Source organism: Theropithecus gelada, chromosome 12, assembly GCF_003255815.1.
Source record: "Theropithecus gelada isolate Dixy chromosome 12, Tgel_1.0, whole genome shotgun sequence".
Classification (NCBI taxonomy): Eukaryota; Metazoa; Chordata; class Mammalia; order Primates; family Cercopithecidae; genus Theropithecus; species Theropithecus gelada.
In genome coordinates this window covers 68,218,456-68,245,667 of record NC_037680.1, presented here as the reverse complement: position 1 = coordinate 68,245,667, position 27,212 = coordinate 68,218,456, and the positions used below count along the sequence as shown (strand labels likewise).

General features: G+C 37.8%; 1 protein-coding gene across 3 annotated transcripts; it reads right to left on the bottom strand.

Annotated features, from left to right (window-relative positions):
* Nucleotides 1–435: 435 nt before the first annotated feature.
* Nucleotides 436–10,825, bottom strand: NABP1 (nucleic acid binding protein 1). 3 transcript variants are annotated; one of them, XM_025405460.1, is made up of 7 exons: nt 10,655–10,760; nt 10,196–10,463; nt 9,774–9,912; nt 6,888–6,959; nt 5,121–5,196; nt 4,642–4,708; nt 2,016–3,337 (listed from the first exon to the last, which is right to left on the bottom strand). In XM_025405460.1, exons 2-7 carry the CDS (start codon nt 10,284–10,286, stop codon nt 3,168–3,170), a joined length of 615 nt encoding a protein of 204 aa, XP_025261245.1. In that variant the 5' UTR covers nt 10,287–10,463; nt 10,655–10,760; the 3' UTR covers nt 2,016–3,167. The 3 variants fall into 3 exon arrangements, with proteins under 3 accessions (XP_025261246.1, XP_025261244.1, XP_025261245.1); XM_025405461.1 differs by lacking the exon at nt 10,196–10,463 and having other exon boundaries at nt 436–3,337; nt 10,655–10,825; XM_025405459.1 differs by having other exon boundaries at nt 436–3,337; nt 10,196–10,791.
* Between the last annotated feature and the right edge of the window lie 16,387 nt (nt 10,826–27,212).

Below are 27,212 nucleotides of genomic sequence, written 5' to 3'. Positions count from 1 at the left end.
TAAATTGTAACTTCAATCTTTTACTAACCTCACATCTATTTGTTTTTAGCATCATTCCCTTGGCATTACTCAACCCAGCAAATTAAACATTCATTTAAAATGTTAAATGATAAAAATACAAATGACAAACACTACTATACATATTCAGGTTATCCTCAAGTTAAACTGTCATCAAAGTTAAAATTACAAAGGCTATAGGGACAAAGTATAAAGCATTGGTACACTAGGAAAAACTGAGTGTTTAAATGCCTATGGGAAAGCACACTGTAGCCTTCCCCACTAAATATCATTATCTGGCTTTATGGATTTTATCTTTCAGTTTCTGTATTAGAGCAACTTCTAGAACCTGCCCAAACAAGAAGGGGCAAGCTGATCTGATGAGACTTTGATCCACTCCAGAACCGTTTTGTAGAAACGATATGGGGGACCCAATTCTGGTGAGGGATATTTTTATACTGAGTGGTTTTTGTTTTCAGTAGGTGTTGTTTAAACTTATTTCAAAGTTGATAGCTGAGAGCACCAGGAAGGAGGAAGGTAGAAAACTTTCTTCCTCTTAACTTCTTGATGAGTGTGTTCCAGTAGGCTGGTAAGGCAAATATTCATTATGGATTGTAACTCACTTTGCTTTGCTTTTGGAGGCTTCCCTTAAGAAAAAAGAAATTTGTTAATAAATGATAAAAACACAGAACAAGGTTACATTATTGAAGCAAGTGTCAATCACAGAAGTAAAAGCTTAGGTCTTTCTCCATTTAATCTCAACTTGTTAAACAGGGGTTCACAACCGCTAGATCAGTATCAACTCTGGCCTGCTAGGAACAGGAACACCCAGCACGAGCTGAGTGGCAGGCGAGGGAGCCTAACCGAGCTCTGCCTCCTGTCAGATTAGTGGTGGCATTAGATTCTCATAGGAGCACGAACCCTATTGTGAACTGCGTGTGCAAGGGATTCAGGCTGCACACTCCTTATGCGAATCTAACTAATGACTGATAACCCGAAGTGAAACAGTTTCATCCCAAAACCATCTCCCCCATCCCATGGAAAAACTGTCTTCCAGGAAACTGGTCTCTGGTGCCAAAAAGGTTGGGAACCACTGTATTACAGGGTAACAATGCTTTCATATTGAATTCTGCATTTTTTTCCTACTGTTGGGGTATAAGACGACATTATTATGTGTCGCAAGTCATTATAATTACTTACATGGAAATCTTAAACAAGTCTAGAAAGGATACTGATACTTACTTGTTTTCATAGTTGTGGAACCTAAGGCTTAGAGACATTTCAAGTGTTAATAAAACTCACCCAACATCACAGGTGACGAGACAATGAAGCCAGGATTGGAAGCCCAGCATTCCATACCTGACAGTATTAAATTTTCTAAAACTCCAAAATCTTTTCTTTTAAAATCACCTTTAATGCCACATCCTCCTACAAATAATTTAAAGTGTTGCTCCTATCTTACTTATATAAAACAATCATATACTAATTTGTTTTTTAAAAATTCTAAACATCCACAATTTTAAGAAACATATTCTCTATCCCAATCCTCAGACAACTTCTTCTGAGGTATTCTGTAATGTGAAAATCTTAAGAAAACATTAATCACAAACAAAGCCAAATTATAATCACGAATATGCATATGAATAAAGGAACAAAATTTCTATAATTTTTGTAACCCCAGTTACAAAAGTACTATAGAAGACAAATAAACTTGTGGAGATTATTCGGGATTTTGTCTAACCCTTAACACTTTCCACACAGTGCCTAACACATACTGTGTACTGAAATATTTGTTAAACACACTGAAGTAGGATAAACTGGCACAACCTTTTGTATTCAAATGCTATGGAGTTTTCAGAAAACAAAATCTACTTATTTTGTGATTTGAAGTGGAAAAAAAACAAAGCAACAAATGCAGAGCTAAGTAACCATAAGGTTGATACCATCACTACAACAGTAGTAGTTAAGATGTACTGGCTCTCCACTGTAAGTCACTGAAAGAGCAAAAATTAGCTACATTTGTTAACATTAACACACGCTTTATTCAAGAGATAATATTCAAAGAGTTAAATCCTAAGAGTTTATCCACCCTACAGTAAAAAGGGGAAGTGGGTACCACTTACGACATGTACATAAATTCCACCTTTACATTTCTGAATAAAGCTGTAATTGCTTCTTTGATAGAGCCATTTCTTAAAACTTTTGCTAATAAGGCTACATGAACTGTGTTCAGAAACTTTGACAACATGCACACTCACCCCTCTCAAAGTTAGTACCCAGGATTTTCACTCCAGGCTGAGTACCTGTTAAGTAACGAGGACTTAAGACTGCATGTTACTATATAATTCAATTTGACTCACCTCCAGTATGTTTACAATTTTTTTAAAATAATCAGATCAATGTTTATTATAATGTTATAACTCTCTCAAATTATACTTCAGTATTTAACATGGTAGTTGCAAAAAATAAATATTCAAGGCCCCACTTTTAAATTTTCCTCCAATGTAATCCACAAAGTTGATAATACATGTTAGGAGCACTACTCTAAAATAAATGTAGCTTTCTTTTAAAATTACTTGTTGAAATATAGATTACATTCTATTCCAAATTCTGATAAGGAATCTGTTTTTCTGGTAATACAACAAAAATTTGAGATGAGTCAGTCCTTGGAAAATCTCAATGGTAGTCACTCAACAAAGTCAATCATTCTGAGAGCCACAAACACTCAAAAATTACTGCTAGCATTGACAAGTTCTTGTGTTTTTTGATAGTTATTGCTTTAGTTGGCAATATCTGAATACAAGACAAAAGAACATCTCCCATTAAGCCTTATGTTAAATATTACAAAACTTATACAGAAGATAGACTCATAGAGGCTATAAAGCTGATGTAACTCACCCATGAAATGGGTGCAGGTTTTTTAGAGGCTATCCAATAATCTTTCTGCTCTAAAAATAAATGCCCCTACTTTTCAGTGTTCCCATTCTTCAACAGGAGACTTGAGCAGCTTAACAGTTTTGCTATAAAAACAAACCATTCTTCTTAATAAACCAAGAATATAAAAGGAAACCCAATAAAGGACATACTTTTCACAGTTAATAAATAAAAGTGCAGTAAGTGTTCAAGTAGGGCATGTAGTATAAAAACTACACGTGAGTATTTAGCATAGGTCATCTTTTAAAGGCTCTCCGAGGGTCCCTGCCATTACTGATTGTGGTCATCACTGTTTGATTACTAGCGGTTCCTTGGAGTTGTGGATTTATAGGTCCCCGGCCATTGCTTCTGCCAGCATGTGAAAACTGGTGTCCCCTTGATTCAGGGCCAGTGTAAACACCATTTCCTAAAAAAGAATACAAAAACTCATCACTATTTTCAGAGGTAGTCTATAGAAGTAGAACTATCTTAAGTGCCAACACGTTATTAATGCTTAAAAATATTAGGTAAAGCACACACTTTCATTTTCATACTGAAAAAAAAAACACTCAAGGTGGGCTCTAAGTTTTTCCAAACGTATTGCTATAAATACGTTAACTTGATGCTGTATTAATAGAGAGAAAAAAGCCAACTTGGGCATCAAAATTAGAAATTTATTAATAGAGTAAAAAAAATGCATTGCCTACACTATAAAAGTAAAAGAAAGGGCAAAATAGTGAATATTGGAATTTGGCTCAAATATGATTAATATCTCAAAATAGACAATGTTATTCTAACTTTTTAAAGGCAAAGATGGAGTTTCCCACAATATGATCAGCTATGCCAAGACATGTAGCCTTCAAGTTAAAACATGAGCTGGACAGGCTCAGTGGCTCACACCTGTAATCCCAGCACTTTGGGAGGCTGAGGCAGGTGGATCATTTGAGGTCGGGAGTTCAAGCCTAGCCTGGCCCATATGGTGAAATCCCATCTTTATTAAAAATACAAAAATTAGCTGGGTGGTAGTGGCGCACGTCTGCAATCCCAGCTACTTGGGAGGCTGAGGCAGGAGAATCATTTCAGTCTGGGAGGTGGAGGTTGCGGTGAGCCAAATCACACCACTACACTGCAGTCTGATCAACAGAGTGAGACCCTGTCTCAAAATCAAAACCAAACCAAAACTTAAGCCATCCTAATGAACTCCAATCACAAAAGACTGACCTTTCCTCATATATTTAAGAAAAAAGACTTCAGAAGACCTTTAACAGGGCTATAAGGATCATAAACATGATGTCTGGGGGTCACGTTAAATGACATTTGAGGGTCATTAGCCTTTAAACGGCTCAGCTCATCTTTTAAAGCAGCAGCTCCTTGTACATGAAAAATTAAGGTAAACTATGACTCTAAAGATAAAATGCTTTCAGTGCACCAAAATAACCAGTAATTCTGTGTCTACTATAAGTAATCACTAGATTACAGAAATTTTATAGGAATCAATTTTTAAAAAAGCATGGTATCTCTTCACAGATATCACCAAAACCTAGAATTCTCAATAAATTGGCTTAAGTTTATCGACTTTCTAGAGAATCAGCTGATTGGGGATTCCCTGTTTACTGGCAGTTCATCTTTATCACTAATTTATGCCTAAAGACATTGCTTTTCATCTAAATCTTTATAACTCTCTTAATTCTTACACCTGATCACAAATGAAACACACAAACAAAACCTTACCCACTGGTCCAAATGTACCTGTACCCATATTATTATTCGTGGAATTATTCTTCTGTTCACTCTGTGCCTAAAAAAAAGTTTTTAATTTAACAAAATGAGAATAAAAACACAATTATATTATTACAACATTACTATATCCTTTCTTTTTCAAAGTTTTGGGTTTGTTTTTTTTTAATTAAAATTTTAAAAGATTTTGCCTAGGTCATTCAAGGTTAAAACGTTAAGAAATGTTTCCCAAACCTTTCAGAGCTCTGTTATATCCTATTTCCTGATAATTAGTCACCATACCACGAAGTGCAAAATGGCACATATATCTAGTAGATGACACCTCAGATATACATCCTCACAAAACATAACAATAAAAATTAAGTATTCTTTTAAAAATTCTCATTATACTGAGTATCAACAGGGCTAACCTAGTCATAGAATTGTAACATAGTCAAAATTAGCCTAATCATAAAAGTATACTACACAATTACCCCTTTGTTCTGCTGTCCTCGATAATCTGGGTTGGGTTCACTGAAATTTGGCACTTCTGAATAAACCATACAAAATCTGAAAGAAAATAAAGAACAAATTAAATGACTTCTGAAATAAAGTCATCAACCCTTCTTTATATAACATCTCTAACTTTTAGGAATGAGCTTATGTGTCAAATTAATAGCAACAAACTATCTCTTCATTTACAACAAAAACTTCCCAAATGATTATGTCCCATAAAACATCAAATATTTGACTGTCTACAAGATATATAACATTCTATTTTGTATTTAAATTCTTCTTTAGTGCTGAAAAAAATAAATCACATCAAAAATGAAGGACACAAAAACAACTCTGTCCTGTTTCTCCACAAAAGCTGATCAAAGGAAAAATAACATGAGAGTGAACCATGTTTAGGGTTCCAGGGTGGTTTCTCCAGCAGTGGTAATGGATTTGCACCGATCCATTCACCCACTCCCATTCAGTCCCTCTTTTGATCGATCACTGTGGATCTGCAAAGATAATCATTTAGGATTAAGAGTGGTTTCTGGCAATAAATAAAAACAGGCTACATAGCCACCAGTTTATCTAAGTGCTTCCTGTAAGTTGACCATATAATGTGTACTAACATTACACAGAAGCATTTTATTAGCTCCTCACCATACCGAAGACAAATCAGAACCAGTTTTGGTAAATCCTAGACTGACCCTGACAAAGAGCAGTCATTAAGAAATGAGAGACCTCTAATGGTTTTTCACATAACTGACCCCCATTATTATCAACACCTCTGTCAGGACAGAATCCTGAACCTTTCAGTAATAGACACTAAGACCTTTCATAACCTATAACTCTGAATACTACCCTAAGTGAATTCTAACTTTCCTTCTTACAAAGGCAAAGTGTTAAACATTTCTGATCTTTAAAAGCTAGCATGATCATTTCTTTTCCTTCATTATTAACCACAGGTTCTCCAAATAAGTATCTTATTCCCTCAGTGGAGAACAGTTTTCCTTTTTTTATTTGGTGCCATTTGTGGCTTCTCTCTTTAAATATCTTCCAATTTGACAGGCATTAAGTAGATGGCTGAGCATTAACCAAACAGAATGGACTGATGATTTGGCTCACTGCCTATACCATACTTTATGAATATAACCCAATGTCTAGGCTAACATGGAGGCTGAATTACCTTACACCCCTAGAGAGGATGGCTCCTCCAGGTCAGGGTGGAGATCATTACCAGGGTAGTAGTGTATGGAATCTTGCATTGCGGCTGCCTGCACCGCACCTAGACTGTGGATAAATACAGGACTTCAGTTTTCATTGCTGCAAGTCCTTTTAACATGAGTACATATTCACTCATAACCATAGAAAAAGAAAATTTAAACGTATGGCCTGAAACTTGGTGAATCACTAGCTTCGTATTTGGTGAATCACTATAAGAGAGAATTTACTTCAAATGGCACTTGTGACACCTAAAAAATGAACATTTCTAAAACCTACAGAAATGCTCCCACTAAGGCTGGTCTCAACTGCAGCTTCTTCTACGGCTCTTTGCCAGGAAAAACTGACACTTTCAACCACACAAAACAGTACTGACAAGTGTTACATTTGTACACACGAAGTTATTTTTTCAATTAAGCTACCAAAGACACTCAGTTTACTAGTCAAAAAAGCCAAAGAAAAGGTTTACAGTTCATACCTACCAATTATTCCGTAGATATTATTTATAATGTATGCAATTATACAAAATGTATTTTAATACTTACTCCCCAATTTTTTGAAGTTCACCGCCCCTTCCAGTATAAAGTGTCAGACATCCTTTCCACATGGATGCATACCTAGAGAGAAAAGAAACATTATTTCTTTAGAAATATATTTATTTTCTTCTATTTAAATCAAGTAAATCGTCACACTATATATTTTTTGTATTAAGGTAGAAGTGAGGATCAAGCCCTCTCTATCCACCATAGTAAATCAAATTCAATAAATCTAACTTTGATAACTTGCTATTTACAAAAGAATACAAAAATTCTGTTGAATTTTGACATAATTATCTAAATCATAACAAACCCTGGAAAATAAGTCTTTTTGCAAAGCAAGCATTATTATACCTGATGATCACATCTTTAGTCAATCAACAAAAGAAAAGCTTTTAATTGCAAACATTTAAACAGAAACTATTTTTCAGCCACAGGATATGTAAAATCACCCTAATGTTTCCTTTACAGTCTAGTCAAATAATGATATGTTTTTCCTTCTGCCTCCATAAAAGACACAGGATTTCTAAGCTACCGAAGATCTGGTAGAATTTTAAAGTGCTAAAAAAAAAAAAAACTAAGGTCACAAATCTTTCACCTATCTGCCTTTCCAAACATGCAATTTTTAATACCACACTGGGTTTGTAGTAAACGAGCTGGCAATTGTTTACTCCGAACAATTTTGAAAGCAGACAGCATCGTTAAATAAAATAATCCTAGATAGATAAACGGTAAATTAATATTATAAAATCAATCCAAGGTTTGGTTCTCAATGGTTCTTTGTACAACTACTATGGTTACTTCTTGACTTTAACTTATTATACAGTTCTCTTAATTTTAATAAGGGTTATTTATTAAAGACACCATTCACCAGTCTTAAGTTATACAAGGTGTGGCTGAGGAGATAGTGCATTAACATTTCACCTTACTAAAATAAAAATTAATGCATATTTCGAGAAAAAATTTGGTTACAATTAAAATATTTAACATTCACTTTAAGAAATGAGAACACTGAGGTGTTTTCAGGATATTCTGATAAACATGTTGATATTTGAACCAACCATTATTTAGATTTTAGGTATGTTTTTCTTCAAAAGCCATTTTTCTTAGATTCAACCAGAATTTAAGGGCCTTAGAATGGGCCAAACTCCAAGCTGAGTGTGTTATTTTGGTAAATAAAGTATAATTATTCCCATTTCACAGAAGAGGAAGCTGAAGTATGAGGTGTAGTAACTTCTCAAGGTCATACTGTAGTAAAGAGTTTCTTTAGTTTTTAATTTTCGTTTAAATTGTACTCCCAGGTAACTGTTCCCCTTAAAATTCTATAGATACCTAACTAATAAGTTTAATTTTCCAATAATTTTTTTGATGGAAACACCTATGACTGTCACTACAGAACATGAAATACTTCAAATAAGATGCTGTTTTTAGCATAAAAAATACTTTCAATCATTGGGTGAAAAATATTTGGGGAGCCAAAAACTGCAATTATACTAATCAATCCTCACCATACATCCCTAAGTAGGAATTCTCTTGTTTTTTAAAGATGTGGAAGTTTAAAAAACATAGTTACTGTCATGAGTCAGTGTTATGAGAAGAAAATGTCTAAGTCCTGACTCTCACTTCCGGCTTTGATGACACTTTACCTCACTTCCTGAAGATGTTGTAAGCCTGTAAGGTAACATCAAGGAGCTCTAAACTCCTACTCAGTGCTTTCCAATATTTCTAAGATTCTACTTATTAGGCCAACATCAATCTCCACCACTTTCCCTGCAGTTATGATAAATTATTACAATTTTATTGATCTCAAAAGCTTCCAAATTCTGTTTCCAAGATCCTTTTCTGACCTTTTATCTTCCTAAGATAAAAATTTGGTAAATCTCTACAAGCAATCTACATTTTTTAAAAAAAGTTGTACTATTTTTTAAAGCCACCAATCTGCCAATTGACTCTTTTGGATGAAGGTATTGCGGATGTCTTTCTGTCAAACATTTTCTGTGTATCCCTTTGGTTTTTGAACAACATCCACCTTACAACAGAAGACACAAGAAATCCTTTTGGAGAAGAAGCCTTCCAGATACTGTAAAGTTTCCCTCTTTTTCCAAGTACAAATTTGACATATCACAGAAAACGCTAAATCCTTTACCTATAATTTTATGTCCACATTGTCTAAATAACATAAGTAAAATATTGGCCAGGATTTCAAGTCATTAAAAATGGAGGAGGGGTGGGAAACAACTGAGTGGCAACTATACTAAAGAAAACAACTTACAAAAAAGAAAAAATATGGACTATATCAGTCTCCTAAAAAGACTCATTGACTCTGAATAGAATTAAAAATCTATGCCGGGCGTGGTGGCTCACGCCTGTAATCCCAGCACTTTGGAAGGTGGGGGCAGGCGGATCACCTGAGGTCAGGAGTTGGAGACCAGCCTGGGCAACACGCTGAAACCCCATCTCTACTAAAAATACAAAACTTAGCTGGGCGTGGTGGCACACGCCTGTAGTCCCAGCTACTTAGGAGGCTGAGGCACGAGAATCTCTTGCTTGAACCCGGAAGACAGAGGCTGCAGCGAGGAGAGAGAGCGCCACTGCACTCCAGCCTGGCGAAAGAGCGAGACTCCGTCTCAAGAAAAAAAAAAATTTTAAAAATCTACTTAACCTGTAAACCGGGGTGTAGGCGCGGATTTCCCAGCTGAAACCGACTGCCTTTCACCGCAAAGGTGTGTTACATCCTAGCGCTGCCCACCATTCAAAGTTAACACCAAAGGGGCTCAAAACTCCTCAGAGTGGCCCACAGAAAAGGCGGGGGACTTCAGGGCTTGCCAAGATCCCGGGAGCCGGCCAATGCCGATTCTGCAGACTGTTACGTCCCCGACTTTTTTGCACACCTACCCTCTGGTCAACCGAATAATATCCCCTGGCTGTATAAGACCTCCGATCTCATCCCACACGGAAATAGTGATGCTGCCCGTTTTATCTGCTACTTTGCACGATCTCACTTCATGGCCGTCTTTGGTTTTGGTCACGCGTCCTGTGAGGATTTAAAAATCAAAGGGAGGGGGTGTTAGATAATGAGGACATCCAGAAAGGCTAACTCCTCCTCCGGTATTTTAATACATCTGGAAGGTGGAAAGTGACCAAGCCCAGGGCTCCCGCCTCAGGTAGGATCCGATCTCCGGCGGAGGCCACTGGAGCCACGTGGGTGGGGGAAGGGAAGGAGGGGGAGGGGAGCCCCGGGCGCGCAGCGGCGGCGCCCCTGTCTCCCGCCCCGGGACGCACAGCGGGCGGTGGAGTGGGCTGCAAACCCCACTTACCTATCTCCAGGACAATAAAGACGACATTTAAGTTTTTCAGTCCGGGCTTAATATCTCTTATAAAAATAAGTGGGTCGTTGACCCTATTCATATTGGGGCAGGTGCGGCTACGGCTGCGAAGACGCGAGTGGGCAGGGCGGGGTCAAAGCTTCCCACCCTCCCGGGACAGGGGCGAGGGCAGAGGGGCGACCTTGGGCAGGGGTGGCGACAGAAGGGGCAGAAAGCGGTTAGTCAGGGACCGGGGAAACCAGCCCGGACAGCACTGAGCCTAAAAAAAGAAAAAGGGGAGAAAAAAAGGGCTCACAAGTTCTAAAGAAAAAAGGCGAACCACTCCGCAAACCAACCCCGCTCCCAACCGGGCGACAGGACGGCAAGCGTGCTAACTGCCCCGTTCTTTGGATAAAAGGAAAAAAAAAACGCAGTGAGGGGACACTTCTGCCCTGAGTCCCGCTCACTCACACGGGCGCGCGCCCAGCCTGTCCCGGGCTCCGGGAAGGAACGGGTTGTGACAGCGAAACGGGAGCGGAGACAGAACACCGCACGCCCAGCGTCCCAAACAGCGACTGATGAACACGCCCGCGCGCCGGCAGGACCCTCGGCCCGCCCCGCCCCTCTGTGACGTCACGCTGCGTCGGCACGCCTGCTGCCACGCCCGCCTGGTGCGGGGGAGGGGAAGCGACCGCCGCTGCCCGCAGAGCTTCCCTCGCTCCTCTCCGGGGGCTGTCAGCGCGGGCTCCGCCCCCTCGTCCTTCCAATCGTTCTCGGCCCCGCCTCCCCCGCCCGCCCGCTCTCCGTCCACTTCAGCTGTTGCGGCGGAGTGGCAGTTCTGTGCCGCGTCGCTTTCGTGCTGAGGTCTTCTGCCGCTCACTGTCCGACTTTCGGGTTTTCTTGCCTTTTTTCTCTCAGAGTTGAGCCCCTACCCGGGCCCTTTAGTCCCTCGGTCACGAGGAACGGTGGAGTTTAGAACCTGTGAGTACGTTAGATAGTTCGCAGTCGAGTAAGAACAGAGTTCGGGCAAGGGCGGCTGGTCCGGGACCAAGGGAAAACACGCTGGCATGGTGATAAAGTCAGTGGCTACAAGGCTGGAAGTTTAGCACCAGAAGGGAATTTGGAGATCAATTCAACCGCCTCATTTCAGGCATACTTAAATTGAAACCCAGAAAGGTGAGGTAATTTGCAGAAGGTCACCCAGCAACCCCTGAGCAGGCAGGACTGCAACACAAATGTCGAACGTGGCCTTCCACTGTGTAATACTAAGCAAATAGACACGTAAATTCCTTTGTAGACTTCTCATCTTTCCTTACCCCCTGCCTCTCATATTACACACCTTCCCCATTTTGCCTTTCTTCTTTTACTTTGCACTTGTTTTTGTACATCTAAAAGGAATTAATTATTCAACAGCAGTGGGAACCCTTGAAACATAATCTGGGGGAAAAAATCAATAAAGTTTTCTTTATGTCGCGTAGTTCTAAAGAGCATGTGCTTTAGAGACAAACCTGGGCTCCAGTTATTTACTTGTGAGACCTTTAGGTCAATTGGCTTTTATTACAGCTTTTTAACCATAATAAAATGGGGATCCCTGCCTCGCAGAAGGTTGATTAAATGGATCATAAATTGTCCAACTAGTGCCAAGCAAATAGTACATACTCAGTATTTTCCCCTTTTTAATCCCCGTTTTACAGGCGATGGAACTTACCAGAGACCAGATAGCTAGAGAATGGCTGAACTGGGTTTTGAATCTAGTCAATCTTGACCCCAGAGCTCTCCAGCCTAAAGGTAATGTATAGACTTAGCTTGCAGTGGTGTAATTATAAGAGTCAAAAACAGACTGAAGAAATAAAATAGCAGGATAAAGTAGTGGGACATTAAAGAATCATCTAGTTAACTCTTGGTGGTGGTAGCAGAAATGTTGGGAAAAGTGTGAGAAGCCTTAATTTTTTCCCTATTTTTATGAGTATTTTTAGATCAACCACCACTTCCCAAATATTTGCACACAAGCAGCATAGATATTATAGCCCTAGAAAGAGTTGCAAAAATTGTCACAACGTTAGCAAGAGAGTCTAGGCATTTTTAAGGAAACAGAAGCTTCCATTTCATGAACTAATAAAGCCCAAGGTGCCAAAGACACTGATGTCATACTGGAAAGTGGTGTAAAATAAAATTATAAGCATGATTTCAACATAAAATAAAACAAATGATGACACATGCCAGTTAATGGCAGAACCAGTGTCCAACCTCAATCCCAATCCAGATCAGAAGCTCTGATTCTACCATGGTTATCTGGCAGGACTTGACACTTCAATTGGATTGTACTCAAAGCTGTATTTTCTTACACAGGCAAAATATTCTCACAGAAGCAATATTTAAGGCAGAGCTCTCTTTTTTTTTTTTTTTTTTTAAGGTTTGACAAGATCTTCAAGAGATTAAGAATAGACAGGAAACCAATTAAGAATGTTAAGAGTTATGGCCAAGAGTTTGGATAAAGAAAGTTTGCCACTCAACTCTCAATCATTTGCCCCCAGAAAAGGGATTAGGTTGGGCTGTTCAGACTAACTGTATGGACATTTTATAAAAAGGAATCAGAAGCAGAAAATCAAGCCCCACAAAAGCAGAAGTTGGTGCTCCAAGCTGTGGCTCCGCCCTTCCCTTCCTCCACAGGAGAGAACTCAGCTGAACACCTACTTCCTTCCCTACCAACTCAGCAGTTCTCAGAAAGGAAATGGCAACCATATGCTTTCTCATTAACCAAAACGAAAGGCAGCCTTGAGAAACAAGATGTTCTGGACAATACAGAAACCCTTCGGCCCAGGCTAGTTGGTTTCAGCTACCGCTAAATCACTCCCAAAGGTGTGGTTAATAAAAAGAAAAAGGAGAGGTCAAGAAGAACAATTATTGCTATGCAGGTATCTTATGTTACCATTCAGTGAAATAGATCTGCCACTCAGTCTGCTCATTTAGGTCATAATGATTGTATTACTCATTCTTTAATACATACACAAGATTACTTCACGGTCTTCTTTTCTCTAAGGCTGTTGTTCTTCAAGCCTCCATTTTTCACAGCCTAAACATAAGCTTACTCTGAGATAATGGACTCTTCCACTTTATGCCCATAACCTCAACACCACGTTTTAGTGTAAAGATGCTTGCTGAGATCCACTATAATACAGAAAGGCATCCATTAGGATCCTGCACATGGAAGGTTCTGTTATCTGGGTCCCCATTGATAAAGGTTTTGTTGTAAATTTTACCCAGCGCTCAGTACCCAGGCTCACTCACAGGTTTTGGTTTCTGGAATTACCAAAATTATTTTCACTTTGTTTGCACTATCCATCTATTTAAAACTATTACAACATCAATGAAACAGTTGTTTGTACCAAGTACTGTTTGATTCTAAATATCTTGTATAGTGAAACTTAACAATTTTTAAAATTGACAAGAACCACAGTGTGCTCACTCACCATACAGATATAATCCACTTTGTAACATAATTGGCAACTCAAAAAAAAAAAAAAAAAAACCAATGGTCTTTTCTTAATTTTCCTAAAACAATTTAACCAAAAGACTCAGAAGTAATGTTTAGTAATGATTGCAGCAATAACCACATAAATCATATAGTGATAAATGCTAATACACTGAGCATTCGCTATGGGCCAGGCATTTTACACTTATAAGGACTTTACACTTTTTTGGGTTTTGTTTTTGTTTTAGAGACAAGGTCTCACTCTTTCACCCACCCAGACTGGAGGCAGTGGCTGCACCATAGCTCACTGTAATCTGGAACTCCTCTGCTAAAGCGATCCTCCAGGTTCAGCCTCCCAAGTAGCTGGAACTACAGGTGTGCACCACCACGCCTTAGCTAATTGTTTTATTTTGTGTAGAGATGGAATCACACTGTGTTGCCCAGGCTGGTCTCAAACCCCTGGGCTCATGCAGTCCTCCCATCTCAGTCTCCCAAAGTGCTGGGATTATAGGCATGAGCCACCAGGCTTGATCTGATGTACACTTTTTGATGTGTTACTTATGTGAAGTAATTGATCTCATTTTATAATAAGTTATGGAGCTTGCATTTCAAAATAACTGCCTGTTACATGTAATAAGTTTTTCTACAAAACAGGTTATTTGCCCTAAAAAGTACATAACTTTGTTTATCTAAATGGGTAACTGGATTTTTCAAAGGCTTTCTAATTCACAGTGATAAGTGCAGTGAACATGTTATCTGATCCCCCAAATCTGATTGTGTGGGGATTGTGAAATCTACTTGTGAGGAATAAATCTGTAGTTTCCCTTGGGAAGAAATGCATCCCTAAATGGGTTAATTCAACTCAGCTACATTATCTTTATTATTATTATTATTGTTATTATTATTATTATTATTATTATTTGAGACAGGGTCTTGTTGTCACCCAGGCTGGAATGCAGAGGTGCAATCACAATTCACTACAGCCTCGATTTCCCAGGCTCAAGCAGTCTTCCTGCCTCAGCCTCCCATATAGCTGAGACTGCAGGCACATGCCACCACACCCGGCTGATTGTTTTTATTTTTTATTTTTTAGTAGAGACCAGGTCTCGCCGTGTTGCCCAGGCTAGTCTCAAACTCCTGGGCTCAAGCAATCCTCCTGCCTTGGACTCCCAAAGTTCTGGTATTACAGGGATGAGCCACTGTACCCAGCATCTTTTTAATGACATTTAATGATAGAGTGAACAACTTTGGCTTCTGTGTTCTAAAAGGCTTTTCAAATGTATCATACCTCAAATAGCTACCTGGATTTTTTGTTTATTCAGGTTAAGAAACAATATTATTAGAAAATAAACAAACTGAAGACTGACGGGACAACATGCAGTGCCAAGATGCTTCAAAAAGAGTTGCTTGCTACTGTTTTCTGATGTTTCCCCTTGTCCTGTTAATAAAATGAATAAATAAATAACAGTTTTGAAAAACCCAGCTGGCCCAGTTGCAGAGCCCTGTTCCTTAACAGGCCCTACAGGGAGTTTGTGACAGTATGTATAGGAGATTAATATCATGCCTGACATGTTGGAGTAGAAGGCTTGGTATCTCTTTTTAGAATTCTGACTTACTATTGTGGTTTCTTTATAATAAAGATGGATACCTTTTCTTATTTTGGAGCATTATCAAGCTTATATACATGCACACAAACATATGCCAGTAAATCACCAGGAAGAAACAGTAAATGCTTTCAAACAAACCCCTAATTAAGAGTATTACCCATAGGAGCATAGCATATCCCAGTTCTAAGGATGCTTACAAGTAACGTACGCTAACCCTTTCACATTGTGTACAAAAAAATACAAGCCCAGAGATGTTAACAAGATTACCACCTAGAGCCCCTAATGAACTAATGGATCTCAGTAACCTCACCAAAGGCTGCTAATAATCACAAAAAGAGAGACAACCAGTCCAAAACAATTAAATCAATATCTCCCAAGGTGGGACTCGGTCATCAACATATTTTAAAACTCCTTAAGTAATGACAATGTGCAACCAAGTCTGAAAACCGTAGGAGGCTAAGAGATTTTTTTTTTTAAATAATTTTCTTTGTTTTCCAAATACCTATTAATATGCTAGAGCAACGTTTCCTTTATATTAGTTAGGGAAATCCTGCATTGATAAATTTCTAGGAGTGAAGACTTCTGATATGTGTTATCAAATTACATTTTAGGAATTTCAAAAGAGATTTGTATTCCATTTGCCCTTTGTATGTATGCATTAAACATAATTCATTAATTTATTCAACAAAATTTTATTGAACTGCTACTACATGCCAGCACTGGGACTATGTCAGTAAAAAATAATACAAAAATCCCAGACTTCATGGAGTTTACATTGTAAAGAGATAGACAATAAAATAAGTAAAATTATATAGTATATACTAGTGAAAAAGCAGGGGAAGAGATGGGGATTTAGCAGGTAGGAGTGTAGAAAGTGGTGAGGGAAGGTGATATTTGAGTAAAAAAACAAAGAAGGGGAGGGAGGGAGTCAGGTGGGTATCTAGGATAAGGCACTCCAGACATAGGGAGAGCCATTGAAAAGACCCAAGTATCTCTGGCTTTTTCCAGGAATAGCAAGAAAGCTACTGTAGCTGAAGCTGTGAGTAAGAAGAAAGTTTAGAAGATGCAGGGACCAGGGGAGAGGGCAGGGATATCATATATGAAGATTTTGTGCTGATTTTGGCTTCTTAATTTGAGACAGGAATCTATTAGAGTGTTTTAAGCAAAGACTTGATATGCTAACCTCACTTAACAGGGTCACTCTGACTGTTGGGTGGAGAGCAAAAGGAGCAACAGTGGAAGCAGGAAAATCAGGAGGTATCATATTAATCCACTTGTGGTGAGTGGTGGCTTGCAATAGGGTGGTAGCAGTGACAATGGTATAATGTGATTAGCACCTGAAGCTATGTGGAAGATAGAGCCAACAGGTCCACTGTCTGGCTGCAGTGGAGCATGAGAGAATGAGATGAGTCAAATATGACCTCTAGATTTTGATTCCGAGCAACTAGTAGGATGGAATTGTCATTAACAGAAATGGGAAGGAATACAAGTGGAGCAGTTAGGGGGATGTGGAAAGATCAGGAGGATCATTTTAGACATAAGAAGTGAGATGGGAAGAACACAACAAGGTGAGTGGTGTGTTGGATGCCAGGTGAATCAAATGTTTCTGGGAAGAGGGGGTGATAGTTGTGTCAAATGCTGCTGATCAGGTGAGATGAAACAGGATTGATCACAGGGTTTAGCAAAAATGAATATCATTGGTGACTTTGACAATGAAGTTGGTGAAGGATGAAAGACTAAGTTGAGTTCAAGAGAGAACAGAGTTCATAAATTAGAAATATGAAAGTAAGCACATATAGCTCCTCCTAGGAGGTTTTTTGCAAAGGACAGCAGAGAAATTGGCTAATCACTTAAGGGGAAAGTGGGACAAAAGAGGTGTTTTTTTTTTTAAATGTGAAAGAAAAATAGTAACATGACTGTAGGCTGAATGGCATTATTCAATAGAGAGAGGGAAAAGTCAAATTGCTGAAAACAAATCCTTGTCCTTGAGTAGGTGAGAGATGATGGGAGCTAGGGCTGCTGTGGAGAGGTGAATAGGCGCATAGAGGGATTTTCTGGAACAGGAGGCTGAGTTGCTGTGATGGTAGGAGTGTGTGGAAGGTCTTTTCTGATAGCTACTATTCCCAATGAGATAAGCAAGATCATCAGTTTAGAGTGAGAATGGGGAGGAGGTGCTGGAAGTTTGAAGTGTAAGAAGAAGTTAGAAAGAGTCATTGGGGATGTGGGGGACTGAATGAAATGGGGAAATTTATTACAATTTTAGAAGCCAACTAAAGACTCATGTGAAGGAAATGAACCGCTAATTTAAAGTTGACCGATGCACATGGTTTTGTATTTTTCTTCAGATACATTCATCTGTGAGAGTTTAGGCACAGACCAGGCTGAGAGTTGGATTTTACCAGTATCAGAGTTTTGACAAATGATAATAATCTTGGTTTTTGCAACATTTGTTGTACACATCTTTCCCATTTGTGGTTTGCCTTTTCCTTTTATCTGTATCTTTAGTGCAGAAACTTTATATTTTTATATCTTCAAATTTATTGTCTTTTCCTATCATGTCTGCCATTGCTTTTTTGCTTGAGGAAATCCTTCATCATGAGATGATATAAACTTTTTTCGATACCTTCTTCAATTTTTATGATTAAATATTTACCTCTTATGTATGCTGTGATGTAAAGCTCTAATAAAATATTCATCAAAAAGTTACTTTATTTTTCCAATCTTATTTATTAAAGAAACAATTTCTTAGATTTATTTTTAAAAATATTGTCTATTTTTTCTATTTTATAAACTCAAGTTCCAGTTTATCACTTTTATCTGATTTATCTGTCTGTTCTCAGTATTTAACATGCTCTGACTGTTGTATGTTTATGATTCTTCAGCATCTGATAAAGGCAAATACCAACCTCTAGACCCCTTTTTTGTAAACATTCTTTAATCATTCTTGCTTACCTTATTTTCCTAGACTATTTTGTCATGATTTAAAAACAGACTTTTCTCGGGATTTGTTTGGAATTGAAAGAAACCTAACCACTAATTTGGGACATGCCAATTTCTTTATAATATTCAAGTTCCCCATTCGAGAACCAGGCTATGATCCTCAATTCTTGTCTTTTAAATTGTACTGGATTGATTACTCATTCACATTTTTAATATATTTTAAATCCCCTTGAAATCAGAGTTTTACTTTGGTTTTCATTTTGCTAGAGTGGTGATTCCTCAAGTAAGTTCCCCAGAAAGAAAAGAGGAAGAAGGTACCTTCTGATACTTTACATATGCAAAAATGTCTAATTTGTTTCTCACATATTTGGGGCAGATATAGAATTTCCACTTGTAGTTTTTTTTTCTTAATATTTATCATTAAATCCAATGGATAGAATGTTCCTTGAAACACTGATTTTAGAAGGGAAAAAAATGAAAGAGGCTGGGCATGGTGACTTACACCTGTAATCTCAGCACTTTGGGAGGCCAAGGCAGATGGATCACGAGGTCAGGAGTTCGAGACCAGCCTGGCCAATATGGTGAAACCCCATCTCTACTAAAAATACAAAAATTAGCTGGGTGTGATGGCGCACGCCTGTAGTCCCAGCTACTCAGAACACTGAGGCAGAAGAATCGTGTGAACCCAGGATGTGGAGGTTGCAGTGAGCCAAGATTGTGCCACTGCGCTCCAGCCTGGGTGACAGAGCAAGACTCCATCTCAAAAAAAAAAGAAAGAAAGAAACCTAAGTGTTATAAAAGGAAGATTAAGTTAGTGTACTATTACTAGGGAAGTATATGTAGTTTTATAAATGAGGTCAATATACTGATAAGGAAACAAGTACATGCAAAAAAAGAAGCTACATAATAATATGTATACTAACTTATTACAAAATAAAAACATATATCAATATGTTTTTATTATAGATATATATCTATAGTAAATATAGATATTTACTATCTATAATAAATACAGATATGTTACTATATATGTATAGAATCATTTTCATACTATATATAGATATATAGATGTATTTTCATACTATATATATCAATATATTATATCTATTTTCATACTATATATCTGGAAGAACATACACCAAGTAATAACAAATCACTATGGGTATTAAGATGTGGGAGAAAAAGAACTTTCACTTTTAATTTTATATACTCTGAAATTATTTGAAGTTTTAAAATGATGTTTTATTCATAGGTGTACAGTTTTTTATAGCCAATGTACACATTTATTTCACCTTTTTTATGCTTTTATTTCACTTGACATGGTTGACCACATCCCTTTTGTACAACATTGGGTCAGGCACTTCTCTTGTGTATTCCCGTAACACATTGTACATATCCCAATTACAGGAATTTTCACTTAAATTTATAATTTCCTCTTTATTTGTGTATTTCCAAGGAGACCAAAAAGTCAGGTACTTTTCCTGTTTCTAATCTTATGTTTTACCTTACAAAGTACATGTTCAATAACTATTGTTTGAAAGTGTCTGTGTGATTTGAAAGGGAATGTGTATTATCTAGCATCTGGAAAATAAAAGAGGCAATGCTCAGAAGGCAGAAAAAGGAAGTGAGCTAGGCAAGGTGGAAAGTCCTGAGGATGAGCTATGCCCATTGGTTGAGCAGCCAAACCACCAAGGGAGCGTTTCTTTAACTGCAGCCTAAGTAAGGCATAAGGAACAAGTGGAGAACAGTGAAAGAAACTGTGCAAGAGCAGTAAGAAGATAACTGGCCTTCTCCATTTAGGGGAATTCCACACCTAAGTGGAAATGTAAATGTCCTTCTCTGGTGACCTTGTAGCTCAGCTATCCCAAGTGGGTGGGATAGATAGGAGTAACGTGGAACCTTTGAAGGGGAAGTTGATAGGCAAATACCACTGCGAAAGCAAGAGAGAGCTGAGTTCTTGGTTATTAAGATAAAGCCTTAGCTATTCTAAAAAGGAAACACCAAGAAGTGTACATCTATATGCAGAGGCTTAAATAAGATGGAAGTTCATTTCTTCCTTGTGTTGTAGTCCCAAGAAGAGCAATGCAGATTTGCAGGATTTGAGTTTGCAGGAACTCAAATTCCTTCCATTTTCCACCCACCATTCCCTTAGGTGATATCATCAGTGGGTTGTGGTCACACTCACTGGTTCCCATCTGTGGAAAAGAAAAAGAGAGGAACGCCAAAGTAAGCAGCTTACTTTTAAAGGTAGAAATGACCCAGAAATTGCACGTACCTTCAGCTTACATGTTACTTCAACTCACATCCTATTAGCCAAAACTGAATCATGTGGTCACATTTAGACATGAAAGAGGCTAAATATGTAGGCTCTAGGTGAGTAATCATGTACTTAGTGTAGCCTTTATTTCTATGGGAAAAGGGAAGTATGGATTTTAGAGGAAAACTAAGTCTTTGCCATATGAAGAAACCAAATGTTGTGTTGTTAACCTAACTGGTAAAACTTGAAAGGCTAATGGCCACCAAATGCTGGTCTAAGACTACTATACATGTACAGTACAAAAACCAAGGACAGTGGAGGAAAGCATGCAATTTAAAGGTTTGTCCTTTAGTATGAGATAATATTCTTCCTGTTTTTATGTTATATTTAATGAGATGGTGATGATGGTAGATAGCATTTCAAATGTCCTTTCTTAAAAAAACAACAACAACAACAAAAAAAACCCAGAGTATTGGCAACACTACATCAGTATATCCATTCCCTAATATGTGTGTGTGTGTGTGTGTGTGTGTGTGTGTGGTTGAGATTTTACTGATTCTTGAAATCTTTATCTGGGAACTAATGCTCCATGTGACAACCAAGTACAGAGGGTCAGCAGAGAAGGCAGTATTATCCCTACTCCTCCTTTAACATCGAAGATGGTTTCTCACCTCAAGAATAGGTTTTGTAAACTCTCCTCACTGGACCCACCATCATCTCCTTCTCTATATCCAGTTAGGTCCTCCCACCTCTAGACTCCCATAGTATTGTTTACATGGTTGCACCATAGCTGCAAGGTCTCTAAAGGCCTAGACTCTGGAACTAGCATAATGTCACTTTTGTCACATTCTGATGGTCAAAGCCAGTCATCAGCTCAAACCAGATTCAAGAAGATGGACAGGTAACCTCTGCCTTTTGATGGGAGGAGTAGCAGCATCATATTGCAAAGAAGCATGCAGACACAGAGAAGTGTGATTCATTTGGGTTGTGGGGGAAGGAGTCATTACTGTAATGCTTTTCCACAGCTGACATTTCCCACATGATAACATTCTATCTTCCAGCCTTCCTGTCATGCCCACAACTTCCTTTAAAACAAAGTGCAGTTCATACGGTACCTTGCTTCATACTATATAATTCTGCCTCCTGACTTCAAGAAGTCAGACTAGAGATAAGTACTTCTATTAGTTAGGATTAGGACTTACTTCAAGTGAGAGAAAACGCCAATTGGCTGGGCGTAAATAAAACAGAAGTTTATTTCTGGCTCTTGTTAAAGTACAGAGGTAGATTCTAGAGGTTTGGTATTGGCCTCCACATTATCAAGCCTATTCTATCTTGTAGCTCCATTGACTGTACTTTCCATTTCCAAGGTTGCCTCATTATTCAAAACGGCTGCCAAGGCTCCAAGCATCATACATCCCATTTCACTCAATAGAAAGGAAAAAGGCAAGGGAAAATAGAGCCCACTTTAATTCGGGATGTTTCCTAAAAGTTGCACACCCAGCTTCCTCTTATATCCCATTGGCTTGCATTTACTCATATAGACACACCTGTCATCAACGGGGATCGGGAAGGTGACTTTCTGGTGACTGTGTCCCCAGCCAAAAATCAGTGGTTCTATTACTATGGAAAAAAGAGTAGATAAGAATGAAGATATGAAGGAAGTGAGGGAACAAACCATGTAGATATCTGTGGGAAAAAAGCACAGGCAGAGGGAAAAGCAAACACAAAGTTTCAAAGCAGGAGCATTCTTGGAAAGTTTGAGGAACATCAAGGAATCCAGCATAATTAGAATGAGAGGAGGGGTATCAGATGAGAATGAAGAGATAGCCAGGGGTCAAGCATAGTAAAGACCAGGTAATGTGCTGTGAATAAGATATTCTAAGAATCCCAAAGCAAAGCGGTGTAGGGGTCCTCAAGACCACCTACCAGGTTCAATGATTTGCTAGGAGGACTCACAGGACTCAACATATAGTCCTACTTATAGCCATGACAGTGACAGGATACAGAGCAAATTCAGCAAAGGGAAAGGCATATAAGGCAAAGTCTGAGGAAACCAGTTGCAAGCAAGCCTCCAAGAGTCCTCTCCTAGTGGAGTCACACAAGAGGCACTTTATTCCTCTACAACAAGTTGTGGCAACAGGTGTGAAATACTGCCTACCAGGGAAGCTCAAGGTTTTGATTGTGGGGTTGTCACAGAGGCACCCTTTTCCTGGCATATACCAAAGCCCTGACTGCCAGAAGGAAAGCAGATGGTTAGCATAATAAACTATGCTGTTTATACTAACAATTTAGACAGAGTGGGCCACTTTTATCATTTAGGGAATGGCCAGAACCCTGCTGGAACCTAAGTTTCCAGATACCCATCAGTAGCCAACCTTGCAAGGAGATTTCTAGGAATAGCAGTCTTGGGCCTATTGCTAATTCTTTCCTGAACAAAAGTACACAGGGAGGGATGCACAGAGCAAAGTAGTGTAGGAACCAGGAAACCAAGCAGAGACTAAGCAGGCTCATAAGTTAGTAGAAGCAATGAGTAAATAGAAACCATGAACCAGATAAACTGAGACTTAGAGAGTACAATAGTAACAGAAGGAGGAAGAAGCAAAGAGAGAAGTCCGTGGGACGACAACCTCTATTACTGCTCTTAGGATATCAGAGTTGCTATTAATATGTGATTCTGGAGACCAATGAACAATGCTCCAGCTTCACATAAGGCCTGATTATTCCATTAAAATTTTTCCTATACTTGCTTCCTAATGTATTCGTATCCTTATAATAAATTGAAATCACCAAAAGTTAGAGGCATATTTGTGCTCCTTGAAACCTAAAAACACTTCACTAATACATCTAGGGTTTTGGCCATTGAAAACTAGACATTATAGAGAAAAACTAGAATGGTAGCCAAAGGATCACTGGCCAACTGGATAAAGGATGAAGATTTATACTGTGGCATAAAACCTCCACCCACTCCCCACCATAAAGCCCCTGCTCCAGCTACATCAAACTACTCACAAGTACATTCAAAGTACATTACTATACTTCTTTGATTTTGATCATGTAGTTTACCCTGTTTAGAATTCTTGGTCTTGTCATCCTCAAAAAACCCTGAAGAGCTTCTTTACCCAGCTCAAGAGTCATTTACATTCTCTATGAAGCCTCTCTGACCATTTCTTCCCCATACACTCTTGTCTAGCCCCTTCAGAATGAATCTTTATTTCTGTACTACTCTCTCAGCTCTTGGTACATATTTCTGTAGTAGCACATATAAAACATATTGTAATTGATAATTTATGTGTCTGTCTGTGAATAAATTATGGTTCCTAGCACTTAGCCTAGTGCTTCACAAGTGGTAATTCTTTACTAACTATGTATCAAGGAAATGAACAGATGAACGAACCAAGAAACAAATGCAATGAATCACATATTGAAGAGTTATGACACCAGGAATAAAGGACAAGGCTCCATGACTAAGACACCCAATTTTCAATTCTCATGCTTGAAACAATAATATCTCTCATCTGTTGGGGTACTTTTTATTTCTCCAAATTATATTGCTTTTGTACTACCCTAGTTCTTTGAAGATACTATTACTTTACTCATGTTAAAGAGCTGTGTTAGCATTGATTATAACAATTTCTCTAGTGAGCAAGCAAATTATTTTCTTAAAAATTATGGCAGAACTTAAATATCCCCCAACTAAAAAAGTCTGATGCTAAATATACTTAACTCTAGAGTGTCTAAGTGTATTTATACAAGTAAGTAAACACACACAATTATTCTCCTGCTGTGAAAGTACTTTCTACCTCTAGTGGCTTATATGTGTATGCATATTCTTAAGTTAAACTTTTCAAAGGGGAAAAATTTCAAGTAATATTGATTTCACAACCCACTACTATGACACTAAAAGTGAATTCCCCAAGCAATTTTATAATAAAACCAATTCTAAAAGCTTAGACATGGTCATATCAAACATTAGATAAAATCTAAATTTGTTACTATTTCCATGTTATTTCTTTTGAGTAGTGACCCTTTAAAATCTGATAGTATGTAGGTTTCCTTTATCTCCCTGAGAGTTATCAGAATCAAGGCCTTTGGTTAAATGCTTTCATCACATGTTGTGGTTGTGGTGGCTATTGTTTTCAACACGCAAGAGGTTGCAAGAACTGAACTACACAAAATGGATTCCCCAAAACTGAAAAGAGATTTTTAAAAATAGCACTGTCTGAAATTAAAGCTCATTCGAATTAATTTTGAATTTCCTAGGTCAGCCATCTGAGAGAGGGCTTGCAAATGTGTATTGACGAGATTGGGGTGTTGCCCAATTCTCACATGTGTGTAGAGAGGAGAATGTTGTTGCAGAGTTAGAGAAGGAAACCAATATTTTTTGAACATTTTCTTTGTGCCAGGCTCTTAACATATGCTCTCATTTAATCATCACAGCACCCTTCTATCATAGAAGTCATCATCCACATTCCACAGATGAGAAAAGGAAGTTTGGAGAACGAGGCTCCAGGCTGCACACCTATTGCTGAGGAGAGCTGAAATTCCAACCATGTTTCTCCAGCTCCAGAGTCTGTGCCTCTACCACTTGATATAAAAGACCACAAGCTACAAATAACTCTAACTAAATGTAAGCTATCCTGGAATTCATCCCTAAAATGGAGTGATCTGCTTGGAGATTAAAATTAAAACAAACAAACAAAAAAAAGAATTAAACAGGGATCAGCAAATTATAGCCCCAAACTTGCTTGCCAAATACCCTAAGGCTGCTTCCAGTCTACAAGGGCAGAGTTGAGTAGTTGTGACAGAAACCAAATGATCCACAGAATTCAAAATATTTTCTTTTTGACCCTTTGCAGAAAAAGCATGCTGATCTGAACTCTGGAAGAGAACCTTTGTCAATCAATATCTAGCATTGTCCCAGGAAGAGAGATTCAATGTGTAGCAGACACTGGAAAGCCTACCTTATATAAGTGCAAGGGGATCTGCGCTGACCCTGCCCCATTTATTCAAGTGAGTAAATTCCCCTTGCCATGACCTATTATCCGTCAAGAAATCTCATCACAAATACCATTTTCTAAGTACCATAATAACTGAGAACAACTATGAAGAAAAACAGATAACAGATAATAGTTGCTGTGAAAATATAGCCAAATTGTAAATTAACAGTTTAATATGCTGGATTTAAAATCACCACACAATGAATTTATAATTGGTATGAAACTCTTAAGTAGATCTGATCATATCTAAAAAAACTGGTAAAAATTAGTTTCTGAACTTTGCCAGAATCAAAGATTAGGATTCTTATTGACCCAAAAAGACAGATAAATGAAGAATATCCAAGTTAAGAAAGTTAAACAGCCTCTCAATCTACATCAGTTTATCAGTATGTTTCATGCATTAAATTTGTTCAAAGAATAAATAAACTTAATTGATGAAAAAGGTTTATATGCTTTTCAGCAATTGTATTCACACTGTGTTTCTTATTTGTTTTTATACCATGATAGAATAATAGGATGGAAAACATGAGACTCTGCACTATTTTGAATAATTCACAAAAAATTTTGGAATAGAATATAGATAGTTTAAGTTAATTAGATTGGCCCTATGAACCAATAATCTAATTTTCAAAGTAACATGGAAGAAATAATTTTGGGTTACTAGCAAAAAAATTAAAGAAAAAGCTGGAAATAGTTTAATTATAAAGAGGGAAAAAGTTTTTAAACTGAATAATCTTTAAAAAGTAAATAATTTCTTCTTAATTTGAAAATATAGAGAAATTGGTGACAGTGTACACTTCTGGTTTTAGTCTCTTTTTATATAAATGTGTATTTAGGACAGCTTTAAATTTACAGAAAAAAAATGCAAAGAAAATACAGAGTTCTTAATATACTCTTCATTCAGTTGCTCCCCCATTAGTATCCTACATTAGTATGAAACATTTATTATAACGAATGAACCAATATATTATTAACTAAAGGATTCCCTCAGTTTTTATTTAATGTCCTTTCTAGATTGGTTTAGTTTACCCATCCCTGAACCAAGTAGACATTGGCAAGGAAAATGGAATTGCTGTGATTGATTTAATTAATCCAGGCCGACCACTGGCAGCCCAACTATATGCCAGCTAACCTTAAGGGTGAAGTTGAATGGATGTTGACAGGTCAATCACTATATTCACTACAATGATTTTCTGATGAGGGATCTGCTAATATATACTATGGGGAAAAGAATCCTAATTCATCAATCAGCTTTTCCTTATTATTCTCCAATAGGACACTCACTAATATAACTAATCATGAATAGCCAGAGATGTTCATGACACAATAATTGTTTGACATTTCTAGAGGGTATTTCTAGAAACTTTAAAAATTTCCAACATTCAGAAAAACAGAAAAATTTTATATGATTTCTTGGTTTTCTTTCCATTCTATTGATAGACATGTTGCTTCCTATGCACTAATTTAAACCCTATAGATCACTGTCTTTTCTTTAAAAAAAAAAAAATCTATTTTTTAGAGAATAAAATGCATTCACAAGATTAAAAATCAGAAGACTCAAGTATATATAGTGAGATTTTCCTCTACTACTTGTGTTCCCTAGTGATTTCCATTCCTCCCTACCACCAAAGTTACCATTTTCTTGTGCATTATTCCAGAGATAATTTGTGCAAATGTGTATTTATGTATATATTCTTTCCTCCACTTCTTTTTACAATGCTCTCTTCACCTTGCTTTTTGTCTTTATATCTTATTG

Coding starts and splice junctions, on each gene's coding strand:
- NABP1 (XM_025405459.1), bottom strand. CDS start 10,286: ATGAATAGGGTCAACGACCCACTTATTTTTATAAGAGATATTAAGCCC. Junction 6,960..9,773: donor ATTATTCGGTTGACCAGAGG/GTAGGTGTGCAA, acceptor TTTTCTCTCTAG/GTATGCATCCATGTGGAAAG. Junction 4,709..5,120: donor GAGGACAGCAGAACAAAGGG/GTAATTGTGTAG, acceptor ACTTTTTTTTAG/GCACAGAGTGAACAGAAGAA.